General features: G+C 41.1%; 2 protein-coding genes across 2 annotated transcripts in view; one reads left to right on the top strand and one right to left on the bottom strand.

Moving 5' to 3' along the window:
* LOC135514996 (liprin-beta-1-like) overlaps window positions 1-11,583 on the top strand; it is a 29,529-nt gene extending 17,946 nt beyond the window's left edge. Inside the window, exons 7-26 of the mRNA XM_064938781.1 lie at window positions 93-185; window positions 1,374-1,476; window positions 2,100-2,161; window positions 2,265-2,331; window positions 2,496-2,620; window positions 2,863-2,930; window positions 3,063-3,126; window positions 5,619-5,757; window positions 6,001-6,033; window positions 6,748-6,892; window positions 7,101-7,223; window positions 7,429-7,579; window positions 7,896-8,007; window positions 8,109-8,197; window positions 8,402-8,524; window positions 8,721-8,846; window positions 8,989-9,177; window positions 9,445-9,603; window positions 9,857-9,922; window positions 10,411-11,583. Of these exons, the coding sequence (XP_064794853.1) occupies window positions 93-185; window positions 1,374-1,476; window positions 2,100-2,161; window positions 2,265-2,331; window positions 2,496-2,620; window positions 2,863-2,930; window positions 3,063-3,126; window positions 5,619-5,757; window positions 6,001-6,033; window positions 6,748-6,892; window positions 7,101-7,223; window positions 7,429-7,579; window positions 7,896-8,007; window positions 8,109-8,197; window positions 8,402-8,524; window positions 8,721-8,846; window positions 8,989-9,177; window positions 9,445-9,603; window positions 9,857-9,922; window positions 10,411-10,497 (2,124 nt within the window). The 3' untranslated portion in view covers window positions 10,498-11,583. The remainder of the gene's footprint in view (window positions 1-92; window positions 186-1,373; window positions 1,477-2,099; window positions 2,162-2,264; window positions 2,332-2,495; window positions 2,621-2,862; window positions 2,931-3,062; window positions 3,127-5,618; window positions 5,758-6,000; window positions 6,034-6,747; window positions 6,893-7,100; window positions 7,224-7,428; window positions 7,580-7,895; window positions 8,008-8,108; window positions 8,198-8,401; window positions 8,525-8,720; window positions 8,847-8,988; window positions 9,178-9,444; window positions 9,604-9,856; window positions 9,923-10,410) is intronic.
* A 1,953-nt stretch (window positions 11,584-13,536) lies between these two features.
* Window positions 13,537-19,984, bottom strand: LOC135514995 (NADH-cytochrome b5 reductase 3-like). Its single transcript, XM_064938780.1, has 9 exons — window positions 19,631-19,984; window positions 18,416-18,541; window positions 16,894-16,966; window positions 15,823-15,929; window positions 15,608-15,737; window positions 15,314-15,397; window positions 15,145-15,230; window positions 14,952-15,051; window positions 13,537-14,752 (listed from the first exon to the last, which is right to left on the bottom strand). Exons 1-9 carry the CDS (start codon window positions 19,649-19,651, stop codon window positions 14,580-14,582), a joined length of 900 nt encoding a protein of 299 aa, XP_064794852.1. The 5' UTR covers window positions 19,652-19,984; the 3' UTR covers window positions 13,537-14,579.
* Between the last annotated feature and the right edge of the window lie 5,601 nt (window positions 19,985-25,585).

The raw sequence follows: 25,585 nt of genomic DNA, 5'->3' as shown, positions 1-25,585 counted from the left end.
TTCACTCCACAAAAACATCTCCAACATTTGCTCCAAAACTCTCAGCTGACCCCCCTTGGGCTTGTGGGTAATGTAGTCTTTTACCTCCCCAGGGGTTGTACCAGGAAGTCAATGACCTGCGGTTCAGGGTGACCGATATGGAGAATGAAAGACTGCAGTGTGAGAAGAAACTTAAATCCACCAAAGTGAGTAGCGTGGCTAAAAATCTGTCTGCAATATGAAGGCTTTAGATCAATCTGTTCACATTAGATTGTGCATGACATATGGTCCACAGATTCAGTTTGACTCACTCTATACTTTTTCTACATCATGTTGGTACTGAATCTATTGTTCCCTTGTGTGTTGGTTATATATCACTGCTTTCACTCTTAATACCACCTTCCTTTAGGGGTTTATACCCTTTGTCTCCTCTCTCCTCATCTCTCACTCCTGTTTGGCTAACTTCTCCCCTGAAACGTGCTAACCTGTGCAGCCCTAGGAATGGAACATGGGCAGGTTGAGGTTCACTGGAGGTGTGGTGCAGAAGTTAACAGAGTGCTCTGCTTTTCCCTGTCTGTCCCTACAGGCCTCTCAACCTTCCCTCTGTCCATTGACCCTATCTGCTTTTCCAACTTTCACCACACTTCCACTTTGACTAAGTTCTCCTACCAGCTAAGTATAAGTTGCAGATTTCTTAACACACTAATTTTTCTTCACTTCCTACCTTGATTCACTTAATTTTATGTTAACTGTACGTTGATGCTAAAATGTCTTAAACCTTTGGCTAAGTCAGCTAAACTAATGGGTGGAGCTGAACGGTCACGGATGACCTTCTGCTGGGGATGAACATCCCAATGGAGCTGTTCTTTCTCAGTGGAATGTGAAAGAAAGTGACATGTTTGTATGGTTCTCTGGTTAAGACACCAGTCCTCTGGTAGAATGAATCCTCACTCTAACCTTATTCTGGGTCATACTGCCCTGCAGCACAGTTGGCATCAGACTGGGTTTTTACTTTCAGTTTGGTCAAACTCTGTCTAGCTGTGTTCTTATCTAGATCTTGGCCTGTATTCATGAAGCGTCTCGTGCGAACAGTGCTTCTCTAGTAAAAAAAAATTAATGGACAGGGGATCTGATCCTAGATCTAACTACTGATTTTCTGGTTCATTAAGAAAGCTAAACTTAGGTGTTTTCGGTTGTGGAGTCAATTAGGCCATGCCCATTTTCATGTTTATCTCTCTAAAAAGTCATTTGTGAATATTTAGGCAAGTTAGCTCATTGATCCTGCTTTGTAGTCTACCACTCTACTCTGAGACACTTAATGAATATGGGCCTAGATATGTATCTGTAGTTTAATGAGGTCAGAATGGTCCCGAACATGATCCTCTCCCATTCAGGAGGAACTGCAGACTCTTCAGAGGCAGCTGGAGGAGCTGAGGAGGCTAAGAGACCAGGCTACACAGGGAGTGCTGACCCCAGATAGAACAGATGGAGAGAAAGGTGGGAGTACGGTTACTAGACATGTGGGAGGGAGGGGGACCTCATTTCACCCTCATACACACGAGGAGCCATAATATTTTAATAGGTTTAACTTGTAACTTGACAGATTTACGGCAACATTTTTCCAACATTCCTTTTCCTAATTCGTCTGCAGTTATTTCTGCCCTTAAGTCCCCTTAAGTAATGATGGATACCATCAAGACATGGCCTGAGCATTGGACTTTTCCCCCTGAAATACAATGTTCAAAGCATCCTGTCTCACTCTCACACAGATGGGGAAGAAAGGTAGATGATAGTAAGGTGGAAAGTACAACGTCTTATCTGTCTTCAGGGTTCATACCAAGTGTGTTTAGACATGATCTCTGACTCTTTCAACCCACAGCTGTGGCTCTTATCACCCATTTACCAAAGGGGTATGCAATTTATGTAGAGTGCAATGTATTCACTTTAAGAATTTATTGTCCTTGAACCTGCCCCATATACTCCTGTAGCTTAAGTGGACTTGACTTGCATGTTGTTCTTTATAGACTCCACCAGTGTAGGTAGACAGCAGTAGACATCAGACAATGTGTCTGTCTGTCTGTCTGTCTGATCCCTGTGGGGGCACGCTTGTTGTTTTCCAGATGTGGACGTGCTGAGGATGAAGAGGGCCATGGAGTCCCTGACGTCAGCTAGCAATGACAAGGTACTGGAGCTCCTGTTTACACTGTTTCATAAAGGCTGCTGTAGTTGACGCATGGGAATCTCAATGGCTTTTCTAACTCTGATTTACCATCCTTCACCCACAGGACCGGCGGATCGAGGAGCTTCAGGAGTCTATCACACGGTACAAGAAGGTCCAGGACTTGATGAAAGGTGAAACTATGTTAAAGGGGTGTGAAACTAGTAATGCATTGTTTTATCAGTATCATTGCAATAGTCCATTCATTTCTATTTATTGGACGAGATCAATCACATTGGTAGTGTAGAATAATGGACTTGATAATTTTGTGTAACAATTATAACTGTTCCCCGCCCAGACACACTGAATGAAGACAATTATGATGACATCCAGGATGACAGATCCCCCTCCATTCAGGTCGCCATGGATGCAGACCAGGCCACACTGGCGGTTGGGGAGGAGACAGGAAGGAGCTGTGACGAGGTAACAACCTCCCCTGTCATAACAATGTATCACACACAGGATGGACCCGAGACTAGACTTCCTTACCACAACGTAATGTTAGGAATGTGAGGGTCAACAGGCTTGGGGTATTGGTTTAGCTGGACAGCAACTACCTAACCATTTGAAACTGTCGACTGTGCTTTGCGACATTGACGACACATTAATTTAGTGACGTTGACTCTTGTATTCCTTTCTCTTCCTCTCTCATCCCCTCCTCCCAGATTCCATCTATTGCAGTGTTTTCAGAGCTGGAGCAGGAGAGCCTGATACAGGAACCAGACACAGACAGGTGAGGTTGGCTTTTCTCTGGACAAACTACACTCCCATGGACTATTTGCACATTGGGTCACTGTTTTAGTTTGTCAGTATATTCATCATCTCTCGGTCTAGATTGTCGGTTAACTTTCCTTTCTCTTTGCAGTCCACCAGAAGTCCCACCACATTCAGCAGGTAGCTTGGGCCACATAAACAGCAACACAGAGCAGGTAAGACTGTCCCCTCTCTCCCGGAGTGATGGTGAATAGTGGGTTAACTGGAAAGACCTTGACTTGCTGCCATCATGGAGTTTATATACAGTACCAGGCAAAAGTTTGGGCACACCTACTCATCCAAGGGTTTTTCTATATTTTTACTATTTTCTACATTGTAGAATAATAGTGAAGACATCAAAATTATGAAATAACACCTATAGAATCAGTAACCAAAAAAGTGTTAAACAAATCATGTTATATTTTAGATTCTTCAAAGTAGCCACCCTTTGCCTTGATGACAGCTTTGCACATTCTTGGCATTCTCACAACCAGCTTCATCTGGAATGCTTTTCCAACAGTCTTGAAGGTGTTCCCACATATGCTGAGCATTTGTTGGCTGCTTTTCCTTCACTCTGCGGTCCAACTCATTCCAAACCATCTCAACTGAGTTGAGGTCGGGTGATTGTTGAGGCCAGGTCATCTGATGTAGCACTCCATCACGCTTCTTCTTGGTCAAATATCCCCTAATTTCCTGAAGGTGTATTTTGGGTCGTTATCCTGTTGAAAACCAAATGATAGTCTCACTATGCGCAAACCAGATGGGATGGCGTATTGCTGCAGAATGCTGCGGGAGCCATGCTGGTTAAGTGTGCCTTGATTTCTAAATAAATCACTGACAGTATCACCAGCAAAGCACCCTCACACCACCTCTTCCATGCTTCACGGTGGGAATCACACCTGTGGAGATCATCCGGTCACCTACCACGCATCTTACAAAGACACAGCGGTTGGATCCCAAAATCTCAAATTTGGACTCAAAGGACAGATATCCACCAGTCTAAGGTCCATTGCTTATGTTTCTTGGCCCATGCAAGTCTCTTCTTATTTATTATTGGTGTCCTTAGGTAGTGGTTTCTTGGCAGCAATTTGACCGTGAGGGCCCGATTTCACTCTGTTTTTTTCCTCTGAACAGTAGAGGTTGAGATGTCTGTTATTTGAACTCTGCAAAGCTTTTGTTTGGGCAGCAATTTCCAAGGCTGGTAACTCTAATGAACTTATCCTCTGAAGCAGAGGTAACTCTGGGTTTTCCTTTCCTGTGGAGGTCCTCATGAGAGCCAGTTTCATAGCACTTGATGGTTTTTGCAAATTGACTGACGTTCATGCCTTAAAGTAATGATGGATTGTCGTTTCTCTTTGCTTTTATTTTTTAGCTGTTCTTGCCATAATTTGGACTTGGTCTTTTGCCAAATATGGCTATCTATATACCGCCTCTACCTTGTCAATCAATCAAATGTATTTATAAAGCCCTTTGTACATCTCCCCTGAGGGGAGAGGGACTTAAATTCACACAGGAGAAATACTCCACATATAAGACTGATCCTAGCCCGACACAAACTATTGCAGCATAAATACTGGAGGCTGAGACAGGAGGGGTCGGGAGACACTGGCCCCGTCCGACGATACCCCCGGACAGGGCCGGCCAGGCAACTGATTGTCTCAAACGCATAAAGAAAGAAATTGCATAAATTAACTTTTTAATAAGGCACACCTGTTAATTGAAATGCATTCCAGGTGACTACCTTGTTGTTTTTATTTAACCAGGTAGGCTAGTTGAGAACAAGTTCTTATTTACAACTGCGACCTGGCTGGTTGTGAGAATGCCAAGAGTGTAAAGCTGTCATCAAGGCAAAGGATGGCTACTTTGAAGAATCTCATATAAAAAAAACATTTTGATTTGTTTAACACTTTTTTGGGGGGTGAACACATATGGAATTATGTAGATCTGTCATAGTTTTGATGTCTTCACTATTATTCTACAATGTAGAAAATAGTAAAAATAAAGAGAACCCCTTGAATGAGTAGATGTCCAAACTTGACTGGTACTGTATGTAAAAATATTTTTATTGTCACATACACCCGATAGGTGCAGTGAAATGTGTTGTTTTACAGGGTCAGCCATAGTAGTACAGCGCCGCTGGAGCAAATTAGAGTTCCGTGCCTTGCTCAAGGGCACATTGACAGATTTTTCACTTTGTCGGCTCGGTGTTAGAACCAACAACCTTTCGGTTACGGACCCATTGCTCTAGCCTGACTGTCTTAAATCAGATCTCTACCCCCTATTTTTGTCACCCAAATTAGAACACTAGAGCCTCTTTGACCTTTTGACCTCTCAACGTGGGAGAGTCTCAGTCATGTCTCCCAAACGAGCCAGTCATAAAAGAAGGCATAGTTCTATCTCTTATCTCCCCCACATGGAATGCGGAGTCACTGAGCCCCACTGTGACAGCTGACTGGACTCCAGACAGTCCGGATGATACGGAATCATAATAGCAATGGGTTGTTTTGAGCAATGTGTATTTTTGACAGTCATGTTACTCTACTGCCACCTGGTGGTACAACAGCAGAACTATGGAGCTGGTTCTATTGGGAGATTGACTTTGTTTACTGGCATGTCAAATATTTTATTAGATTTATGTACTCATAATGATCCCCTCCCCTTTTTCTAGACCACAGTTGAGGTGCCCAGCCCCCCATCAAACCCCAGCAGTAATGAAAGCTTTGGGAACAAGAAGGCCCGCTCCTCCTTTGGACGTGGTTTCTTCAAGATGCGTGGAGGCAAGAGGACGTCCAGTGCCCCAAATCTGGGTGAGTCTCATCGTTTGGGGGGGCAGGAAGGGCACAGGGAGAAGGGTGCTCGTTCCTCTGCGAGGGGTGGTGTGAACAATAAATACTACTCTCTGTTCATGATGTAAAAAAAAAAAGTTCACAGTTCAATACCTTAATGTGTGTTTTCTTATGTCTGTCTCTCTCTGTCTGGTAGTATTCACACTAGTTAACAATGTTCTGTCCTTGCTCTCTCTATTCTCCATGGCTCTATATGATGTGAAGATCGCAGCCGGAGTGCGAGTGCGCCTACGTTGGGTACAGTACCGTAGTCTGCAGCGTAGAGCCCTACAGACGGGCCAGGCCTGCAGTATGGCAGATCAGGATGAACGCTGGATGTGTGCAGGGATACTAGTGCAACAATGTGATCACCATCTACCATACAACCAGACCCATCGTAGACTAAATGAAACAGCAGTCTGTTTTTCTGAACCCTCTTGAGGCTGATTGGGTGGTAAATGGTTACATTGTTGTGTGAAGAATCCCTAGATATGCCCCTACCTCCATCTTCCCTACTCTTCATTTTTCACTTGTATCAAGCAAGTGAAAAGTTTAGTTGATCGCTGGTGTGAGCTGGGTGGTTTTTAGTGTGATTTCTTTCCCCTTTTAAATCCTATCCAGTTGTTCCTTATCCATGACGTGACACCATCTGCAATGATGCCGCTTAACTCTGCTAGCTGTCCTTAAGGATGCGCCTCTGAGATTTGTCTTTTACTGTCGGAAGTCTATGAATTTGCATCAGCAGTTCATGCCAACCAGTCCTTTGCATGTGCGGATCGAGTTGAGGTGCTTTTGAGTGGTTCTTGGCGTATTCCTGGTGGTGTTTAGTGGAAGATGTAGTCCAGAAGTGGTTGTGGTGGCCATTACAGCTGTAGTCCTTGGACAGTTTTGGCCTCCGGAGTTTCCTAAATAGTGGTGGATTGTCAGATGTCGGCTGTTGATCTAACAGGTGTGTGTGTGTTTTGAATCCAGCTGAGACTGAGCGTAATGGCACAGACCACTTGGACTTGGCTGGTGCCCCACCAGACAAACCTCAGGGAGGAGACAGCAGCCAGACCCTACCTTCCTCACCGGAGGCCAAGAAGAAGTCCAGAGGCTTTATGAAGTTCTTAGGCAGGTTGGTTAAAATGTTCTCATTATTCCCTAAGTTTAGGAGGTGAGGAGTTAGTATGCAAGGAATTTGGGAAAGATGAATTAAGATGGAGCCAGGGTTTTTAAATGAAACTATTGCTTTATTAACTGTAATACGAGGACAGAGGGTTTGCTGTAACACGAGGACAGAGCATGGCAGGATATTTAGGCTTGCTGTGTTCTGACCCCTCTAGGCTGAAGAGAAGTCACTCCACCTCGCTAGACCTGGAGGAGACGGAGTTCAGGAGGGGAGGAGTCAGAGCCACGGCCGGCCCCCGACTGGGCTGGTCACGTGACCTGCAGCACAGCGCCAGTATGTGAAGCTCACCTCTTACACACACAGAGAGACAGTCTAGTATCGGTAACTAGAAACGTAGAGGAAGGGATCAGAAGTTTATTGGAACTAAGTCTACAGTATTACAGTTTTTGGATTTTGTGGTGTCAGAGGAACAAATGGGAATGTATGATGTACTGTTTACCCTCCACGTTAAAGGTGAGTGTGCTCGCTCTCTCCCCCCTCAGTGATGTGGACGCTCCCTTTGCTCAGTGGAGTAAGGAGCAGGTGTGTGTGTGGCTGCAGGAGCAGGGCCTGGGGCTGCACGTGGCTCAAGCCCAGCAGTGGATCTGCTCAGGATTCACCCTGCTGCAGGCCTCCCAGCACGACCTGGAGAAGGTAGGACGGCTCAGTGGAGCTTCCAGGAGGCGTCTCGTGCATTCTGTGTTTAAGTTCTGTGTCGCTAGACATTTTAATGAAACCCACAATGTTAAAGCTTTTAGTTTGTTAATGTACACTTTGCTACATACAGTGTCAGCCACCAACAGGCCTCTCATCTTTTTAAGTGGGAGAACTTGCACAATTGGTGGCTGACTAAATACTTTTTTGCCCCACTGTATGTCCTGACAAACATCTCTTTTCTCTATCACGCTCTTCCTAACTGTACAGTATGTGAGATGTCTTAAACAACCCATACATGTTTCTGTGGCAACAGGAGTTGGGGATCAAACAGCCCCTCCACAGGAAGAAGTTGCAGCTGGCTCTCCAGGCACTGGGATCAGAGGAGGATGTTAGCAAGACCAAACTGGACCACAACTGGGTGACCAGTGAGTGACCACTGACCACCGCCTCAGAGTTAGCAATCAAGAATTGAATACCTTTCTGTTTTGTGAATTGTTATTGATGGAGTTGTTTTGGTGTTTCTCAGGATGGCTTGATGACATTGGTCTGCCGCAGTATAAGAGCCAGTTTGATGAGGGGAGGGTCGATGGGCGAATGCTACACTATATGACTGTGGTGAGTGTTAAATTGCGATAGTCGGTCTAACCCGGCTAAAATGAATTAGAATCAATGTCAGAGGGGATTAATAAAGACTATTAAATAAAATAACATTTGTTTTTGTGTGATCATCTTTTGAATTTCTAGTGTCCTTTTATTTCCAATTGCTTGACAGTAGACATTCTCCTGACAGAGATAAGTGTATGTGCATGTCCCCTTCAGGATGACCTGCTGTCTCTAAAGGTGGGCAGTGTTCTCCACCACCTCAGCATCAAGAGAGCCATCCAGGTCCTCCGGCTCAACTTCTACGAGCCCAACTGCCTCCGCCGACGGCCCTCTGACGAGGTACGGTTTAGACACTACTAAATAAATAAAGTATCCCTCTTCCTCTCTCGTTCTTTCTGTCCCTGTGCGTTCATATCCATGTCCACTATACACATGGCCTCTCACTTCACCAGTTCAGTTACATTTCAGTGGTGTTATTCATGTAGGGAAAAGAGTTTTTATTAACACCAACTTTAAAAAACAAATGTCTCCCCAGAATAACATCACGCCAGCGGAGATCTCCCAGTGGACCAATCACAGAGTGATGGAGTGGCTGAGATCAGTGGACCTGGCTGAGTACGCTCCTAACCTGAGGGGCAGCGGTGTGCACGGGGGGGTCATGGTGAGAGAGGGGGGGGTGTCTCTGTTTGAATTGGCTTGCCACTGACTCATTTCAGGAACACACCTTCATCAGCGTATACATACACTGACTGCCTTTTGCCGGTGTATGTCTCACTCTTCATTTGCATCTCTCCTTGTCTCAGGTGCTGGAGCCTCGCTTCAACGTGGAGTCCCTAGCCCTTCTGCTCAACATCCCTCCCAACAAGACCCTGCTGCGCCGCCACCTGGCCACCCACTTCCACCTGCTCATCGGCTCCGCTGCCCAGCGCAGCAAACAGGAGTGTCTGGAGAACCCTGACTACACCCTGCTCACTGCCACCGCCAAGGTTAAGGTAGGGTCAACTCACTGTCTGTGAGGCGGCATCTTGTTAGACATACAGAGCTTTGGGGATCAGTGGCTGTGTCCCACCACTCTAAGTTGGCCTCATGACCACTTATGTGTGAATGGACTGGATAGGTTTGTGTCCTGTCAGGTTTGTGTCCTGTCAGATCAGTGGTCAGCAGGAAAAGGAGACGAGGACAGACTGCTTTCTAACTCTATCGGCACACAGCCGTTTGTCCCCATTTGACTGACTCTCCCATCATCCTCTCTCCTCCAGCCCAGAAAGCTGTCGTTCAGTGGCTTCGGGACCCTGCGTAAGAAGCGCCAGGAGGACAGCGAGGAGTACGTGTGCCCCATGGATGTGGAGATGCCCAAGAACAGCAGCTTCCAGGGGGGCCTGAGGAGCTACGAGGACGACCTGGACCAGTTGGAGCAGGTAAGGGACTGTCATTAACCCCTTCCACTTCAGGGAATGTGTTACCTATATGGATATAGGTACTATTATGGGCGTTTTAGTGTGGCTTTTTGGCGCCCCTTCCACTATTTAATAAGCATTAATGATCCTGCTTTAGGTGAGGTTAGAGCACTCTAATGAACAGATGAGGGTGGAATGTGGTACCACAAGAGGATCGCTTGTTTACTTTTCATTTTCCATGTGAAGTGCTCTTGAACACTGTCTGTATTCCTAGATGGAAGACTCGGAAGGGGCTGTGAGGCAGATAGGAGCATTTTCTGAGGAAATCGACAACCTGACGGTAAGAAGTCATTGAAATGCTCACATGAGGCCTCCCAATTGGCACAGCGGTCTAAGGCACTGCATTCCAGTGCTAGAGGTTTCACTACAGACCCGGTTTGCGCTCTAGCAACTCCTTGTGGCTGGCTGGGTACCTGCAGGCTGACCCCTGTCGTCAGTTCAACAGTGTTTCCTCTCACACGTTGGTGTGGCTGGCTTCCGGGTTAAGCGTGTGGGTGTTAAGAAGTGAGGTTTGGTGGATCATGTTTCGGAGGACACATGACTCCAACTTCGCCGCCCATTGGGGAGTTGCAGCGATGAGACAAGATTGAAAAAAGAAGTAAAATACCCCCCCCAAAACAAATTCTCACATGATCACACATCAAATCACTTGACGAACCTCTCAGAAAGCTGTGCTCAAGCAAAACAACCATGGCACTCTTCTGGCACTGTTATTGATCTCCTCGTTTGCATGTGGGACTTTAGTGTGTTTTCTCCTGCATGTTTCAGAGCATGCTGAAGGAAGATGAGTTCTTCAGTGAGGTCTCCTCTCGCTCCCCCGAGGCCAGCGTCACCGATGACGACTCCAACATGTGAGGGAGAGTCCCCGCCAATTATATGTATTAACTTTAGATGACTGACGGGGTGCTGTTTTGCAGCCACCACACAGCCATTTTGTTACTCCTCCATTGTAAAAAAAAAAAGATGTTGGAAGTTATAGAAATCCAATGTCTACATTTGTTTTTGACAAGTATATTCTATTAGACACCTAATAGAATAAATACCTAAATACATGTCATTTTGTCCTTTAACATTTTTGTGAAATGCTGTAGAATTCAATTCATTCCTATGGAGGAGTGCTCCTTCTGAGGAGTACCAATATGGCCATTTACATAGCATCAGCAATCCAGGTTTTATACACATCATTGGCCCCTGCTGGTGTCGCCATGCCAACCTAATGAAGTGCTGTGACTGGCTCGCTTCTACAACCTGTGAGACCACTTATGCCCTTAGACTTAAGTTGTTGTCATTTCAGCAATTTACGATCTCTCTGCATTCCCAAGTGAAGTTATACATGTGTATTTATTTAAGTTGAAATGTAGTGCATGAATTGAGATTTCAACATAGGAGCATTTATTTTATACTTCATACTTTTATTGTATTGCAGAACTGGTTTTTATATATTTGTTTGAATATCCACAAATGATTCCCTTACATGGTATGCCCTTGTCCCGACTTATTTTTGGAAGTAATTATTAGCCATTTATAGAACCTGAAAGATTGGTGAAGTTGCAGTGGGACACTTAGATCTGTCGTCAGACCACAGTTGGCTGTGCTCAACTGAAGTCAAAACATTGCAGGCTGGCTTAATCCAGAATTATAATTTCCTCTCCATGTTGTTCTCTCATTTGATGCTCCTATCTGCATGTTTTGTTTGTGTCCCAAATTATTTCACTATTATCACTTTGGTTTGTCCTCCCATGTTGTTGAATTTGTCATAATATCCATGAATTTTAGGAACATTACATGGAAGCCCAATCTTCTAGAATGTAAACATCACCACAAAGCAATGATATCGTTCTGCAAGCCATAACCATACCAGTGAACACTGTAATGTACTGTTTCTATGCATCTTTTTTTTTTTATAAAGAATTGTCAATAAAAACTAATATGGTAAAAAATGATGGGCTACATATAACTGTATATACTAGCCCAGGCATTCCCAAGCTGGGGTAGCACAATGTCGTAGGGGGTATGCCAAATATAAATGTGATTCACTTCTTAAATAATTTCTAAACATTTTCAAATGGTACATTATTTTCCAACGGGCTATTATACATTTGGGTGAGTTTTTTTTCTTGCCTGAGTAGCCTCGTTTCACTGCCAAAAATACAATGAAACCATCTAGTGTTCAGTGAAATAACACAATGTCAAATACTGGTGGCAGTATAATTAACATCCAATCACATTAACCGTTACTTTCTCACAGGAAAACCTTCACTCTTGCGCAAACATTTAGAAACAAAACATGCCAATTTGAAAAATAAGCCGAATTAGTTTATGGCGCGAGAATAAAGACGACTTTCGAGTAGTACGACATGTGTAAAAGCAACAGATACCATTAATAAGGGTCTAGAAGCGTCTTATATGGTGAGTTTACCGGGTGACTAGGACAGGCAAACCCCACACTATTGTGAAGGACTTGATTCTTCCTGTTGCTGCGGATATGGCTGGGACAATGCCTTCATCAAACACAGCACAGCTGATGTATATATGTCCGTTACGTTTATGGGGGGTCAATTAAGGGACTCTCCGCAACTATATTTAATGTCCAGGACAGAATTGAGGCTATGATTAAGAAGCTCTTTTGTCTGCATTAACAAGGACAACACACGTCTTTCCATCATTGTATGATTTTTTTTGTGCAAATTAACTCAAACTTATGGACAATGTCAAATGTGAGCTGGGTGCGCAATTACGCAGGTACTTTCCCGAAACGGACGACACAAACAACTTGATTCGTTATCACTCTCATGCCCTGCCTCCAGTCCACTTACCAATATCTGAAAAAGAGAGCCTCATTGAAATTTCAACAAGTGGTTCTATGAAAATGTAATTTAATCAGAAGCCGCTGCCAGATTTCTGGATAGGGCAGTGCTCAGTTTATTGCCTTGGCAAATCACGTTAAGACTTTGCAGCCACATACCTATGTGAGAGTGGATTCTCGGCCCCCACTAGCATAAACTAAATACAGGCACAGACTGTTTGAAAAAGTATTTAAGACAGACTCCACTACAACCCAACGTTGCAGTTATGTACATCCTTTCAAGCACGCCATTCTCATTAAACTGTGGTGAGTTATTCACAATGAACAAATAGTTTTATGTAAGAGTAAAGTGATTGTCACAACGCGGCTTGTGGGAAGTGACAAACTCACATGTTTAATAAATGTATCGTATAGTAAGTGTGTGGCGGGCTTACAATGATGGCAAAAAAAAAAAAAAAATTCAGAGTGCGCTGACCCTGGTGCTAGAGGGGGTGCGCAGCATGAGGTTGAATGTTTGGGAACCACTGTGCTAGCCTATTACAGATGGGTGAGCATGTACATTTTCAAATACTTGTGGAAGTATTTTTATAGGTATTTATTCCACTTCAGCAAGATAAGGTCACAGTTATTGAGCACTTGCTTATGGGGATAGCTCCTTACACCAACCAGAGACCCCTTCACACTTAACTTATCTTTGCATTTTGACATTGTGTGTTATAGAAATGGGCAGGGGCACAACTTTGACTTTCGAAGTTTGGGGGACACTTTTTTTCCCCCAGTCAGATAAACACCCTGAACAGCCTAGCCGACTGCTCAGAGGCATCCTTATGGTCCTAAAGCACAGTCTCTCGTTTTGTAAAACTTTGTGGGAGGGGACATGTCCACAGTGAAAGTTTCACCCCTGAAAATAGGATTTGAACCCACAACTTCTTGATTGAATACAAACAGCCACTACAATGCTTCACATTGTATTTGTTCAACATGGCAACTAGAGAACTGCCAGATTCAAGGCTGTGCTTAGATCTTTTCACATCCTGATGTGATTGGTCAAAAGACCAATTTGTAAAAAATAAAAAAGATCCCAGAACTGATTGCATTTGTATTTTATTGGTCTCACTGTATAACAAACATGTTGCATAAAGAAACCGTAATTCAAGTGATGTAAGGACAAGTAAGCAAATGGAAATACTTCCGTAACAGCTTCAAGATATCCTATCTTTTAGTAGTCACACAATGAGTCTTTCTGCAACATTATGGAATAGGTACATCAATGTGCAAAGTTACACAACACTTTGGAATAATTTGCAGTGGAAGCGAAGTAAGCAGTATTATGGTCATGTCTTCAGCTGTGCATACAAAAACAAGAATTACTTTACCAAAGGATGGCAATTGCGTAGGCACTTGAGTGAAGTTACAACTATACTGAACAACAAAAATATAAACACTGTTGGTTTCATGAGCTGAATTGAAAGATCCCAGAATTGTTCCAGTCGCACAAAAAGCTGATTTTAATTTTCTGTACAAATGTGTTTACCGGTACATTCCTGTTAGTGAGCATTTCTCCTTTCCAAGATAATCCATACACCGAACAGGTGTGGCATATCAAGAAGCTGATTAAAGAGCATGATCATTACATTGGTGCACCTTGTGCTGGGGACAATGAAAGGCCATGAGTATGTCTTTAACAAAGCCCTTTCGTGGGGGGAAAACTCATTCTGATTGACTCCCAGGCCCACCCGTGCCCAGTCATGTGAAATCCATAGATTAGGGCCTAATTTAAGTTAACTGATTACCTCCTATGAACTGTAACTCAGTAAAATGTTTGAAGTTGTTGCATTTATATTTTGTTCAGTACACAAGTATCTGGTTGTCACAATTAGTTTGACAGGAGGAACTTCTAGTGATTCAATTCAGAATGATAAACCTGATGATCGACAGAAAATGCTTTGGACACCACTCATTTCAGGATTCTGTTTTAGAAATTGAGGCACAACAAATTACAGAAAATGGTCCACACTAATTCTGCTGTAGGATGTACAAAATGATTTCAATAGATGATCAAGCAGGTTTTTATAAATGTTGGGTGTGGCTGACCATTGAGCCCTGGGGAACCCCTCCCCCGGGGTGGCTTCTAAAAGGTGAACCTCCGGCTGCTGGCGTGGCCCACTTTGTCCAGGTTGGGGTTACAGGCAAACTGGATCATGGGAGGCGGTCCGCACAGGAGGATGAGAGTGTCGTCTCCAGGGGGTGGAAGGTGGTCCCTCACCATGTCTTCACTGATGAAGCCTTGGCTGTACTCCCACTCTGATGAGCAAAAAGACATTAAAGTTTAAGTCACTCCGGACCAGACAAGATTCTTACTTCTTAGCGTTCTCAATCTTTGAACCGTCTGTTCGGCCTTTAAATGGTTTTTATTGACACTTCAACAGGGCAAACAAACATTCATTTGCCTATATTAGATCATGTTCATTGAAACATAATAGAAGTTATGGGCATCTCTTACCCTCAGGAGCCCTGTCCAGGGTGAACCATAGCTTGAACCGGGTTGGGTGATTAGCTGCGATCTCCTCCAACTCCGGTCGAAGCAAAATGTCTTTCTCAGTCTGAGGGAGAATAGGATAGAGAAGGTATTAGAACTACTAGCCCATGTTAGAACTTTAGATTCAATCCAGATGAAGAAAGTGGCATAAACTCACCTGGTTGGCGAAGAGCAGGTGACAGACAGTCTGGTCCTGGGGATCCTTCATTATAGCTGTGATGATCTGCAGCATGGGAGTGATTCCTGAGAAAGCCAATAGAACACATGTCAACCCATCACAGATGGCTATTCTGCCATGTACAGATTGAGCATGGCATTTGTTTTACCAGTCCCTCCTGCGATCATGCCCACTTTCTTGGAGGTTTTGATCACAGGCTCCGCCTTTTTTTCTGCCTTGATGGCAAAAGCCCCTGTTGAAACACCCAGTAAACAAATCAACTTAGTAAAGGAGTGGTTTGCATGCACTTCTTCACCATTGACCTAACTCAGAGCAGTGACAACTAAACACTTTAGAAACAGATTTTCAGCCAAGGACTAAATAATACATAACAGGATATTACGTGATAGTTGTCCCTGTATCTAGCACACAGTGGCAATGTCGGGCAAATGGGATGACTCACCGTTTCCTTGGTAGACCAGCAGGCCGCTGGGTCCTCTGAAATCAATGGTGTCGCCAATCCGGAGGCTCTCCAAGTACTGACTCATCTTCCCACCTTCAGGAAATTTTGGATTAACATTCTTGTAGTAAATCTGGGAAGCAGGAAGAACATTCGTTGGGAAAACTGGTTGAGGTTGAATTATAGTACTGAGAAAGCGTCTTCGATGATTTGTGTACCTTGACTACCAGGTCTACAAAGCCTACGTCGTCATCACTAGACACAGGTGTGTACGGTCTGACCACCAGGACTCCATCTGGCTTGGCAGACAGGTATATGTGTTGCCCTGGGAACAAAAACACAGTCAAAGTATGGTGGCCACTTAAATGAAAAGACAACACTACGAACAGATACATTTTTATATACTGCTCAAAAAAATAAAAAATAAAGGGAACACTAAACACAATGTAACTCCAAGTTACACTCACACTTCTGTGAAATCAAACTGTCCACTTAAGAAGCAACACTGATTGACAATAAATTTCACATGCTGTTGTGCAAATGGAATAGACAACATGTGGAAATTATAGGCAATTAGCAAGACACCCCCAATAAAGGAGTGGTTCTGCAGGTGATAACCACAGACCACTTCTCAGTTCCTATGCTTCCTGGCTGATGTTTTGGTCACTTTTGAATGCTGGAGGTGCTTTCACTCTAGTTGTAGCATGAGACGGAGTCTACAACCCACACAAGTGGCTCAGATAGTGCAGTTCATCCAGGATGGCACATCAATGCGAGCTGTGGCAAGAAGGTTTGCTGTGTCTGTCAGTGTAGTGTCCAGAGCATGGAGGCGCTACCAGAAGACAGGCCAGTACATCAGGAGACGTGGAAGAGGCCGTAGGAGGGCAACAACCCAGCAGCAGGACCGCTACCTCCGCCTTTGTGCAAGGAGGAGCAGGAGGAGCACTGCCAGAGCCCTGCAAAATTACCTCTAGCAGGCCGTGCATGTGTCTGCTCAAACGGTCAGAAACAGACTCCATGAGGGTGGTATGAGGACCCGACGTCCACAGGTGGGGGTTGTGCTTTCAGCCCAACACTGCAGGACGTTTGGCATTTGCCAGAGAACACCAAGATTGGCAAATTTGCCACTGGCACCCTGTGCTCTTCACAGATGAAAGCAGGTTCACACTGAGCACATGTGACAGACGTGACAGTCTGGAGATGCCGTGGAGAACGTTCTGCTGCCTGCAACATCCTCCTCTAATAGGGTTTTTATACAAATGCTGAAATCATCAATTGAATGTACTCACCAATGGGTAGCCCAAGGACATGATCATTCTCCCGCAGGGCAAAACGGAATTTCCTTGTGTCATGACTGATGATCTGTGAGAACACAGAATTACACAGCTCCAGAAACACTGACATGATACAGATCACTCAAACGCAACTCTGGACCTCAGTTACGCGTTTTTTTTATTTTTTCCCTCTAAATCAGGGCTATATTTAGACCTGGGACACCAGGTGTATGCAATTAATTATCAATTAGAACAGAAAACAAGCAGGCTCCAGACCTCATAGGGTAAGAGTGATGGTCGCTTCGCTTTCTTAGGAAACTAGCAGTATTTTTATTTTGTTTTATACCATACAGCCGGGAGGAACTGTATGTAACAACCACTGCCTGTTCATCCCGCTATCATCCAGACGGCGAGGTCAGTACAGATGCATCGAAGCAGGGACCGAAAAACAGCTTCTAACTCAAGGCCATCAGACTATTAAACAGCCATCACTAACATTGAGTGGTTGCTGCCAACATACTGATGCAACTCTAGCCACTTTAATAATGGAAGAAATGTATGTAATAAATGTATCACTTGCCACTTTATACAATGTTTACATAACCACTCATCTCATATGTATATACTGTACTCTATACCATCTACTGCATCTTGCCTATGCCGTTCAGCCATCACTCATACATATATTTATATGTACATATTCTTATTCATGCCTTTACACTTGTGTGTATAAGGTAGTTGTGAAATTGTTAGATTACGTATTAGATATTACTGCACAGTCGGAACTAGAAGCACAAGCATTTCACTACACTTGCATTAACATCTGCTAACCATGTATGTGACCAATAACATTTGATTACCCCTGATATAGATAAACCACACACTTGACTGACTGTTAGCCTTGATCCACAGTAGCAGTCTGTACAAGAACAATGACTTCAAACTATAATCCAGACTGTTTGCATATTGACCTCTGCACTAAACGGAGAAACCAGTCTGTAGCAATGCAGCAGCTGCCCAGCCCAAGTCCTAAAGGGCTTGTGACACAGACCAGTCTAACTTATTTGTTTGGTCTTTGTGAAGTTCCTGTAATGGTAAGGGGCATTTCCACAGCAACAGAGTGATGCTGAGACTCAAACAAAACAACGATTACAAAATTAAACAAAGCATAGAACTCAGTGCAGATTCAACGCTTGGTAACAGAATGACAGTTAGTGCGATCATTGTTACCAAACACTGCATCTGCACTGACCAAGTAAATTTGTTTCTTGGGTGTGGAACTTGTTAAAAGTAGTCACTTTACATAGTTGTATGGTTTGATTCACTTTGCAATCATTGGTTTTTAATTTGACATAAACTTTAATGAAAAATCTGAGTCTGAGCATCACTCTGTTTCATGGAATTGCCCTAAGTCTTCCTAGAACAGCACTGGGCATCCCAGATCAAACATGTCTTCTGTAGTCACAATTGTTACTCATTATGTCTTAGTCCAACTTGTTTCAGTAATAATAAGCTGATCACAACACTGAATTCTTACCTCTTTATCTATCAGCTTTAATGCATATTTGATGTTGGGGTCCTCGAGGGTGATGGCAGGTTTCTTCTTTGAGAAGAAGAGGCTCAGGATGAGGTTGATGATGTTGTCGATACTGCTCCGAATGAGCTGCGGAGATGGGAAAGGAAGGTTTGCCTTTCAGTCAAAGTTATTGTGGAAATAAGGATGTTGATCTTCACAATGTTGAACATTGAAAAAGTCTGCTGCCATGATTGGGAGGGGGAAATGACAGACCGTACCAACATATATTTAAAAAAAAACAGGTGTTTAACAGTCACTAGGATATACCCTATTTTTGTACTGATATGCAATGCATCAGTCAGTGTGCAATTACACCTAACTTTACATAGATAGTTTAGTCATTATGGATAGGCGCAATGCTTCCCTAAAATTAGGAGAGTGGTCATGTCAGAGGAACTTCCCCCAAGCAGCATAAGGCACTGCACCTCAGTGCAAGAAGCGTCACTACAGTCCCTTGTTCGATTCCAGGCTGTATCACATCCGACCGTGATTGGGAGTCCCATAGGCCTGCGCACAATTGGCCCAGCGTCGCCCAGGTTTGTCCTTCATTGTAAATAATAATTTGTTCTTCACTGACTTGCCTAATTAAAAAAGGTTAAATAAAAAACATTGGACCAAACTGCTGCGATCACCGCTGTTCGATAGCTTGTAGCTAGCTAACGTAACGGCAGGGTCACTTAGAGCCACAGTGGCGTGCGCTCCTTTGACACATGTGCAGATATCTCCATGCTAGCTATTTTGATCAGAAATTAAGCCGAGTGTCAATCACGTAAACTAGGTAGCTAACGTCCTAGCTCCATAACAAATAAACCACTGCGAAGAGAGGGTTAGTTGGCAAGTTGCATGACAAGCTAGCTTCTAGCTAAACGCCCAAACATCTCAATAACCAAAGCGTTTGCTTTGCCTCTTATCAAGTTAGCTAGTTACAATGACAGTTTACTATATACACCATGACTTACTACAGTTACGATGGATTGCAAACATGATGGTTCACGACGAAGATCTGTTACTAGCTACACTGTAGTGTACAGTACTAGTTAGCCAACCATAACTACTAGCTAACTTGTTACTGTTCGCTATAGATTCCACCTTGTGCACTGTCAAATCGCAAAACTGTAGCTGAGCCTAAGCAATGTAAAAAATATAATATTTAGCTAGCTGGCAACTAATACTTACCCCAATGATGTAAGAGAGCATCTTGTTTTTGACAACTAACAAGGCAACAGCGAAACGTATGTTCTCGGAGAACAAACCGTCGCACTGTCAAAGTACTGACTCGAAGGCTTTCAAGGCAGCTGGGAACTCGAAAAAAAATCATGACGTCGGTGATCTTCAGGTCGGAAGGCCGGAGTTCAAGAAAGAGGCCCGAATTTGGATGACTGTTCAAAACTATTTTTTCCCACTCTGTTTAAAAAATAATAATTCCCAGTTGTCTTGAACCCACTGAAGTCGTAAGACGGAGACTTTTGAGTTCCCATTTGTTTTGAACGCGGCACAAGTTCTCAGTCGTTTTGAACGCGTCATAAGTAATTAGCGCTCAACTTCTGCAGTTCGAAACACGCATTTCAAAATAAGAGTCCATGCACGCCCCATGACTTTGCATGAAAACTGCTTTGATCATGCCTGTGGCTACAATGAATGAAGTCGCGTTTGATGCTGAATAGCCATTGTAAATGGCAATTCCGCCACTTTTCAACCTTGTATTCGTTATCTTCAGCACCAAACTAGACCTACATATGTGAATATGATCTGTCATGTTAAAAAGATGAGAACCAAGGTCGTAAGAAATGCTTCTCAGTGACATCACCGTGTAGGATTAAAAGTAAAAAGAAACGGCGATTTTTCAAGACCTGCAACGAGTTTCTAGCCAGAGGGTATGTTCTTTCTCCCCAAGTCACCACGAATCTCATAGTGTTTGAAATCAGTGTTTTAAAAATGTTTTAACTTTTGTTGATGTCATCTGGTAGAACTTTTAACTATTTGTTTTCTACAGAACATAGGAATATACCGTTTTCACATATTTAGACACTGGTATTGTGCTGGAAATAATGAAAATGAGGTTGAAAAGTGGTGGAATTGCCATTTAAGCTATGTTGATTAATTTGTTGGAAATTTCTAATGATTCTATCCTACAGATATGTATGGAGCCAATTGATATATTAGTCCAGTCCAGTACATGGCAGCAAAGACTCGTGTATATCAGGGCCTTTTAAAGTCAATGGATGGCCTGGGTGCACTGCATGCATTTAGAAAAACTATGTAAGCAAATGATGATAAATAGTACACTTATAAAGGTTTTAATCGAATTGTTTGAATTAAATAGTACGCTTTGCCTGATACTTTGATGGACAAGCCACCATTCTAACAGAGGGACAGCAGTAACAACATTCATACTTCACTCCAAATGCCCAAGTCTTCGTAGAGAGGAATATCATGCAGAAATCAATGTATAAAACCGGTCTTGTGTCTCCATCTTGTGGAGAGAGCTGTGATACATAGGGTTGGGTAGGTTACTTTCTAAATGTCAGCCATTACAGTTACTAGTTACCTGTCCAAAATTGTAATTAGTAACATAACTTTTGGATTACTCAAACACAGTAACATTATCTGATTACTTTCAGGAACTTCTGGATTATTTTACCCGTAAGAGGCATTAGAAGAAAACAATTATCAATCAAACGCATTTGGGAGTGTCATCATAGTGGTCGCTGACTTGTGGTCAGATTCGCTCAGGTGGAACAAACTTAAACTTGTGCCTTTTTTCAATGTTGAATTGAATGTCACTGAGAAAACAGAAAGGTGTAATAATGTTTATTTTCTCCTTGTTAACATCCTTTCTGAATTGAAAAGTGATCCAAGAAGTCATGTCTAATCTGATTACAATATTTTAGTTGGTAACCTAACTGATTAAAGTTTTTTTTAATGTAATCAGATTACATAAAAAACTCTGACGGCAGGAGCCAAGAATATACTCTGCGATTTTGCCCACTACAGAGGAGTAGACTAGAGTGGCTCAGAGGTTAAGGCTGGTGTCCCAGGTTTATTATAGTTGACTTATTACAGTTGAGTTACACTGAGTGTACAAAACATTAAGAACACCTTCCTTATATTGAATTGCATGTTGACTCCATTGCTTCCCCTCTCAGAACCTAGGCAAATTTCAACAACACTTGAATTCAACACTGGGTGAACAGGGAGTACAGAAGGGTGCTGGATACACACCCCTGGGGGACTCTGTGTAGAGGATCTGTGTTGCCTACCCTCACCACCTGGAGTCGGCCCGTCAGGAAATATAGGGCCCAGTTGCACAGAGAGGAGTTCAGACTCTGAGCTTAGTGACATCTTGAAACAAGTGGCGATGACAGGCTGGGATAGGGAGAGTATGAAAATGTCCATAAAAGAGCCAGCTGGTCTGTGCATGCTCTGAACTAGGCAATATGATATGAGCCTTCGCTAGAATGGCAATGGTTGTTAAGAAAAGCATTGTTAAGAATTGTTCTTAAACCTTCAACATAGAAATGCTACCAAAAATAATTTACAGAAACTCGTTATAAATGATCAAGTCATCCATGATTCACCAAATTACATTTTGAAAGAAGAAGCAAAATGTTTTAAGTATATGTTTTCTTTATAATAATATATGACAATTGCTTGAAACAATTGAACATTATGAAACATCAAAGATACCAGGCCTGGTCTTCATAGCAGATTTCTATATAAATGCCTGGATTACTTTAATTTTGGTGAATCTCTTATACAACGGGTTAAAGTTGTGTAAAGCAACCCCAGATGTCAAATAGTAAATAATGGTTACTTCTCAGAAAGTTTTGAGCTTTTAAGAGGAGTAAAACAAAGCTGTCCGTTGTCTCCATATCTATTTTAATATGGCCATTAAAATGATAGCTATAAAAATAAGATCCAACAAGAACATCAAGGGGTTAGAAATCCAGGGGATAAAACAAAAGTGTCAATATATGCCGATGACTCAAGTCCGCAATCTGGATTCCTGCCCCGTCTTATTGAAGAACTTGATCACTTTTCTAGCCTCTCTGAACTAAAACCTAATTATGACCGGTGTACCATATTATGTATTGGATCGTTAAAAGACACCGTGTTTACACTACTCTGTAGTTTATGGAGAAATCATCGATTAACACATTGATTAACTATTTTGTCCTATCTTAGTTTATTTACTTACTAATGGCACTGCCTACTCCAGATTAATCATTTTTTAAATTGTAATATTTCATTTTATTTGGAATGCTAAGCCAGACAAAATTAAACATCCCTATTTATATAATGAATATGAGTTTGGGGTGGCTAAAATTATTAAATATTAAAGCTTGAAACCTCTTACTAAAAGCTTCACTCATACATAAATTATACTAAAACCCCAAATGCTTCTCCAGTAGATTATTAAGAAAGGCTCATCCTTTGTTCTCAAATGGACTTTTTGCCTTCATATAGATGACAACTTCTCATTACTGACCAATTGAAAATGACATTTTGTTTAAAGTATCGCCCTTTCTTAAACAAGCCATACAAAGCTGGTTACAATTTTATCCTCCAGAAAATATTACAACAAATGTTATTGTTAAACTCCAAGATAATGATTAATCTAAAAAAAAAATCTTTATGGAGAAAAAAATGTATTATATTTATTAATGATATTATGAATAGAAACGGAGGGGTTATGTCACACATGCAGCTATCGAAAATATATGGGAATGTCTGCTCAATCAAAATGTACAACCAACTGATTGCAGCATTACCACAATAATGGCAAGTGGAAAAGGGAGAAGGTATGGAACTTATTTGCCTGTCAAATATTAAAGATACAAATTGGCTGAGTTTCATTTGAAGATACATTTTTGACATCTGCGCCGTACAGGTTGAAAAATAAATGGGAAGAGATTTTCGATGTACAGATTCCATGGCACATGAACCGGTACAGAAAACAACACTTGAGTAAACACTTAGAGTTTTTAAATTTAAATTATTATTTTCAATTCTTGCCACTAACAGAATTCTATATATATGGTGAATACAACATTCTCAGCTCTGTAGATTTTGCTGCGAAGAGACAGAATCACTAGATCATTTATTTTGGTATTGCACCTGTGTTGCTTGTTTCTGGTCACAGGTTCAGGTATGGTTAAAAAAATAGCTTATGTTTGGTAATGCATTATTGTTATGTGATTGCTTTATATAAAGGTAACATGTACAGTATGTAAAATGTGTATGCAAAATGTGTATGTAAAATGTATATGCAAAATGTGTATGTAAAATGTATATGTAAAATGTGTATGTAAAATGTATATGTAAAATGTGTATGTAAAATGTATATGCAAAATGTGTATGTAATATGAGTATGTAAAATGTGTAAGCAAAATGTGTATGTAAAATGTGTATGTAAAATGTGTATGCAAAATGTGTATGTAAAATGTATATGTAAAATGTGTATGTAATATGAGCATGTAAAATGTGTAAGCAAAATGTGTATGTAAAATGTGCATGTAAAATGTATATGCAAAATGTGTAAGCAAAATGTGTATGTAAAATGTATATGTAAAATGTGTATGTAAAATGTATATGTAAAATGTATATGTAAAATGTGTATGTAAAATGTGTATGTAAAATGTGTATGTAAAATGTATATGCAACATGAGTATGTAAAATGTGTATGTAAAATGTGTAAGCAAAATGTGTATGTAAAATGTGTATGTAAAATGTGTATGCAAAATGTGTATGTAAAATGTATATGTAAAATGTGTATGTAATATGATTATGTAAAATGTGTAAGCAAAATGTGCATGTAAAATGTATATGCAAAATGTGTATGTAATATGAGTATGTAAAATGTGTAAGCAAAATGTGTATGTAAAATGTATATGTAAAATGTGTATGTAAAATGTGTATGTAAAATGTATATGTAAAATGTATATGTAAAATGTGCATGTAAAATGTGCATGTAAAATGTGCATGTAAAATGTGTATGTAAAATGTATATGCAAAATGAGTATGTAAAATGTGTAAGCAAAATGTGTATGTAAAATGTGTATGTAAAATGTGTATGCAAAATGTGTATGTAAAATGTGTATGTAAAATGTGTATGCAAAATGTGTATGTAAAATGTGTATGCAAAATGTGTATGTAAAATGTATATGTAAAATGTGTATGTAATATGATTATGTAAAATGTGTAAGCAAAATGTGTATCTAAAATGTGTATGTAAAATGTATATGCAAAATGTGTATGTAAAATGTATATGTAAAATGTGTATGTAAAATGTATATGCAAAATGTGTATGTAAAATGTGTATGCAAAATGTGTATGTAAAATGTATATGCAAAATGTGTATGTAAAATGTGTATGCAAAATGTGTATGTAAAATGTATATGTAAAATGTGTATGTAATATGAGTATGTAAAATGTGTAAGCAAAATGTGTATGTAATGAGTATGCAAAATGTGTATGTAAAATGTGTATGTAAAATGTGTATGCAAAATGTGTATGTAAAATGTATATGTAAAATGTGTATGTAATATGAGTATGTAAAATGTGTAAGCAAAATGTGTATGTAATGACTAGGCAAAATGTGTATGTAAAATGTATATGCAAAATGTGTATGTAAAATGTGTAAGCAAAATGTGTATGTAATATGAGTATGTAAAATGTGTAAGCAAAATGTGTATGTAAAATGTGTATGTAAAATGTATATGTAACATGTATATGCAAAATGTGTATGTAAAATATATATGCAAAATGTGTATGCAAAATGTATATGTAAAATGTGTATGTAAAATGTATATGTAAAATGTGTATGTAAAATGTGTATGTAAAATGTATATGCAAAATGTGTATGTAATATGAGTATGTAAAATGTGTAAGCAAAATTTGTATGTAAAATGTGTATGCAAAATGTGTATGTAAAATGTATATGTAAAATGTGTATGTAAAATGTGTAAGCAAAATGTGTATGTAAAATGTGTATGCAAAATGTGTATGTAAAATGTGTATGTAATATGAGTATGTAAAATGTGTAAGCAAAATGTGTATGTAATATGAGTATGCAAAATGTGTATGTAAAATGTGTGTGTATGTAATATGAGTATGTCAAATGTGTATGTA

Source organism: Oncorhynchus masou, chromosome 26, assembly GCF_036934945.1.
Source record: "Oncorhynchus masou masou isolate Uvic2021 chromosome 26, UVic_Omas_1.1, whole genome shotgun sequence".
In the NCBI taxonomy this organism is placed as follows: Eukaryota; Metazoa; Chordata; class Actinopteri; order Salmoniformes; family Salmonidae; genus Oncorhynchus; species Oncorhynchus masou.
Note: the sequence above shows the minus strand (reverse complement) of the source record. Positions and strands in the feature narration are given on the sequence as shown.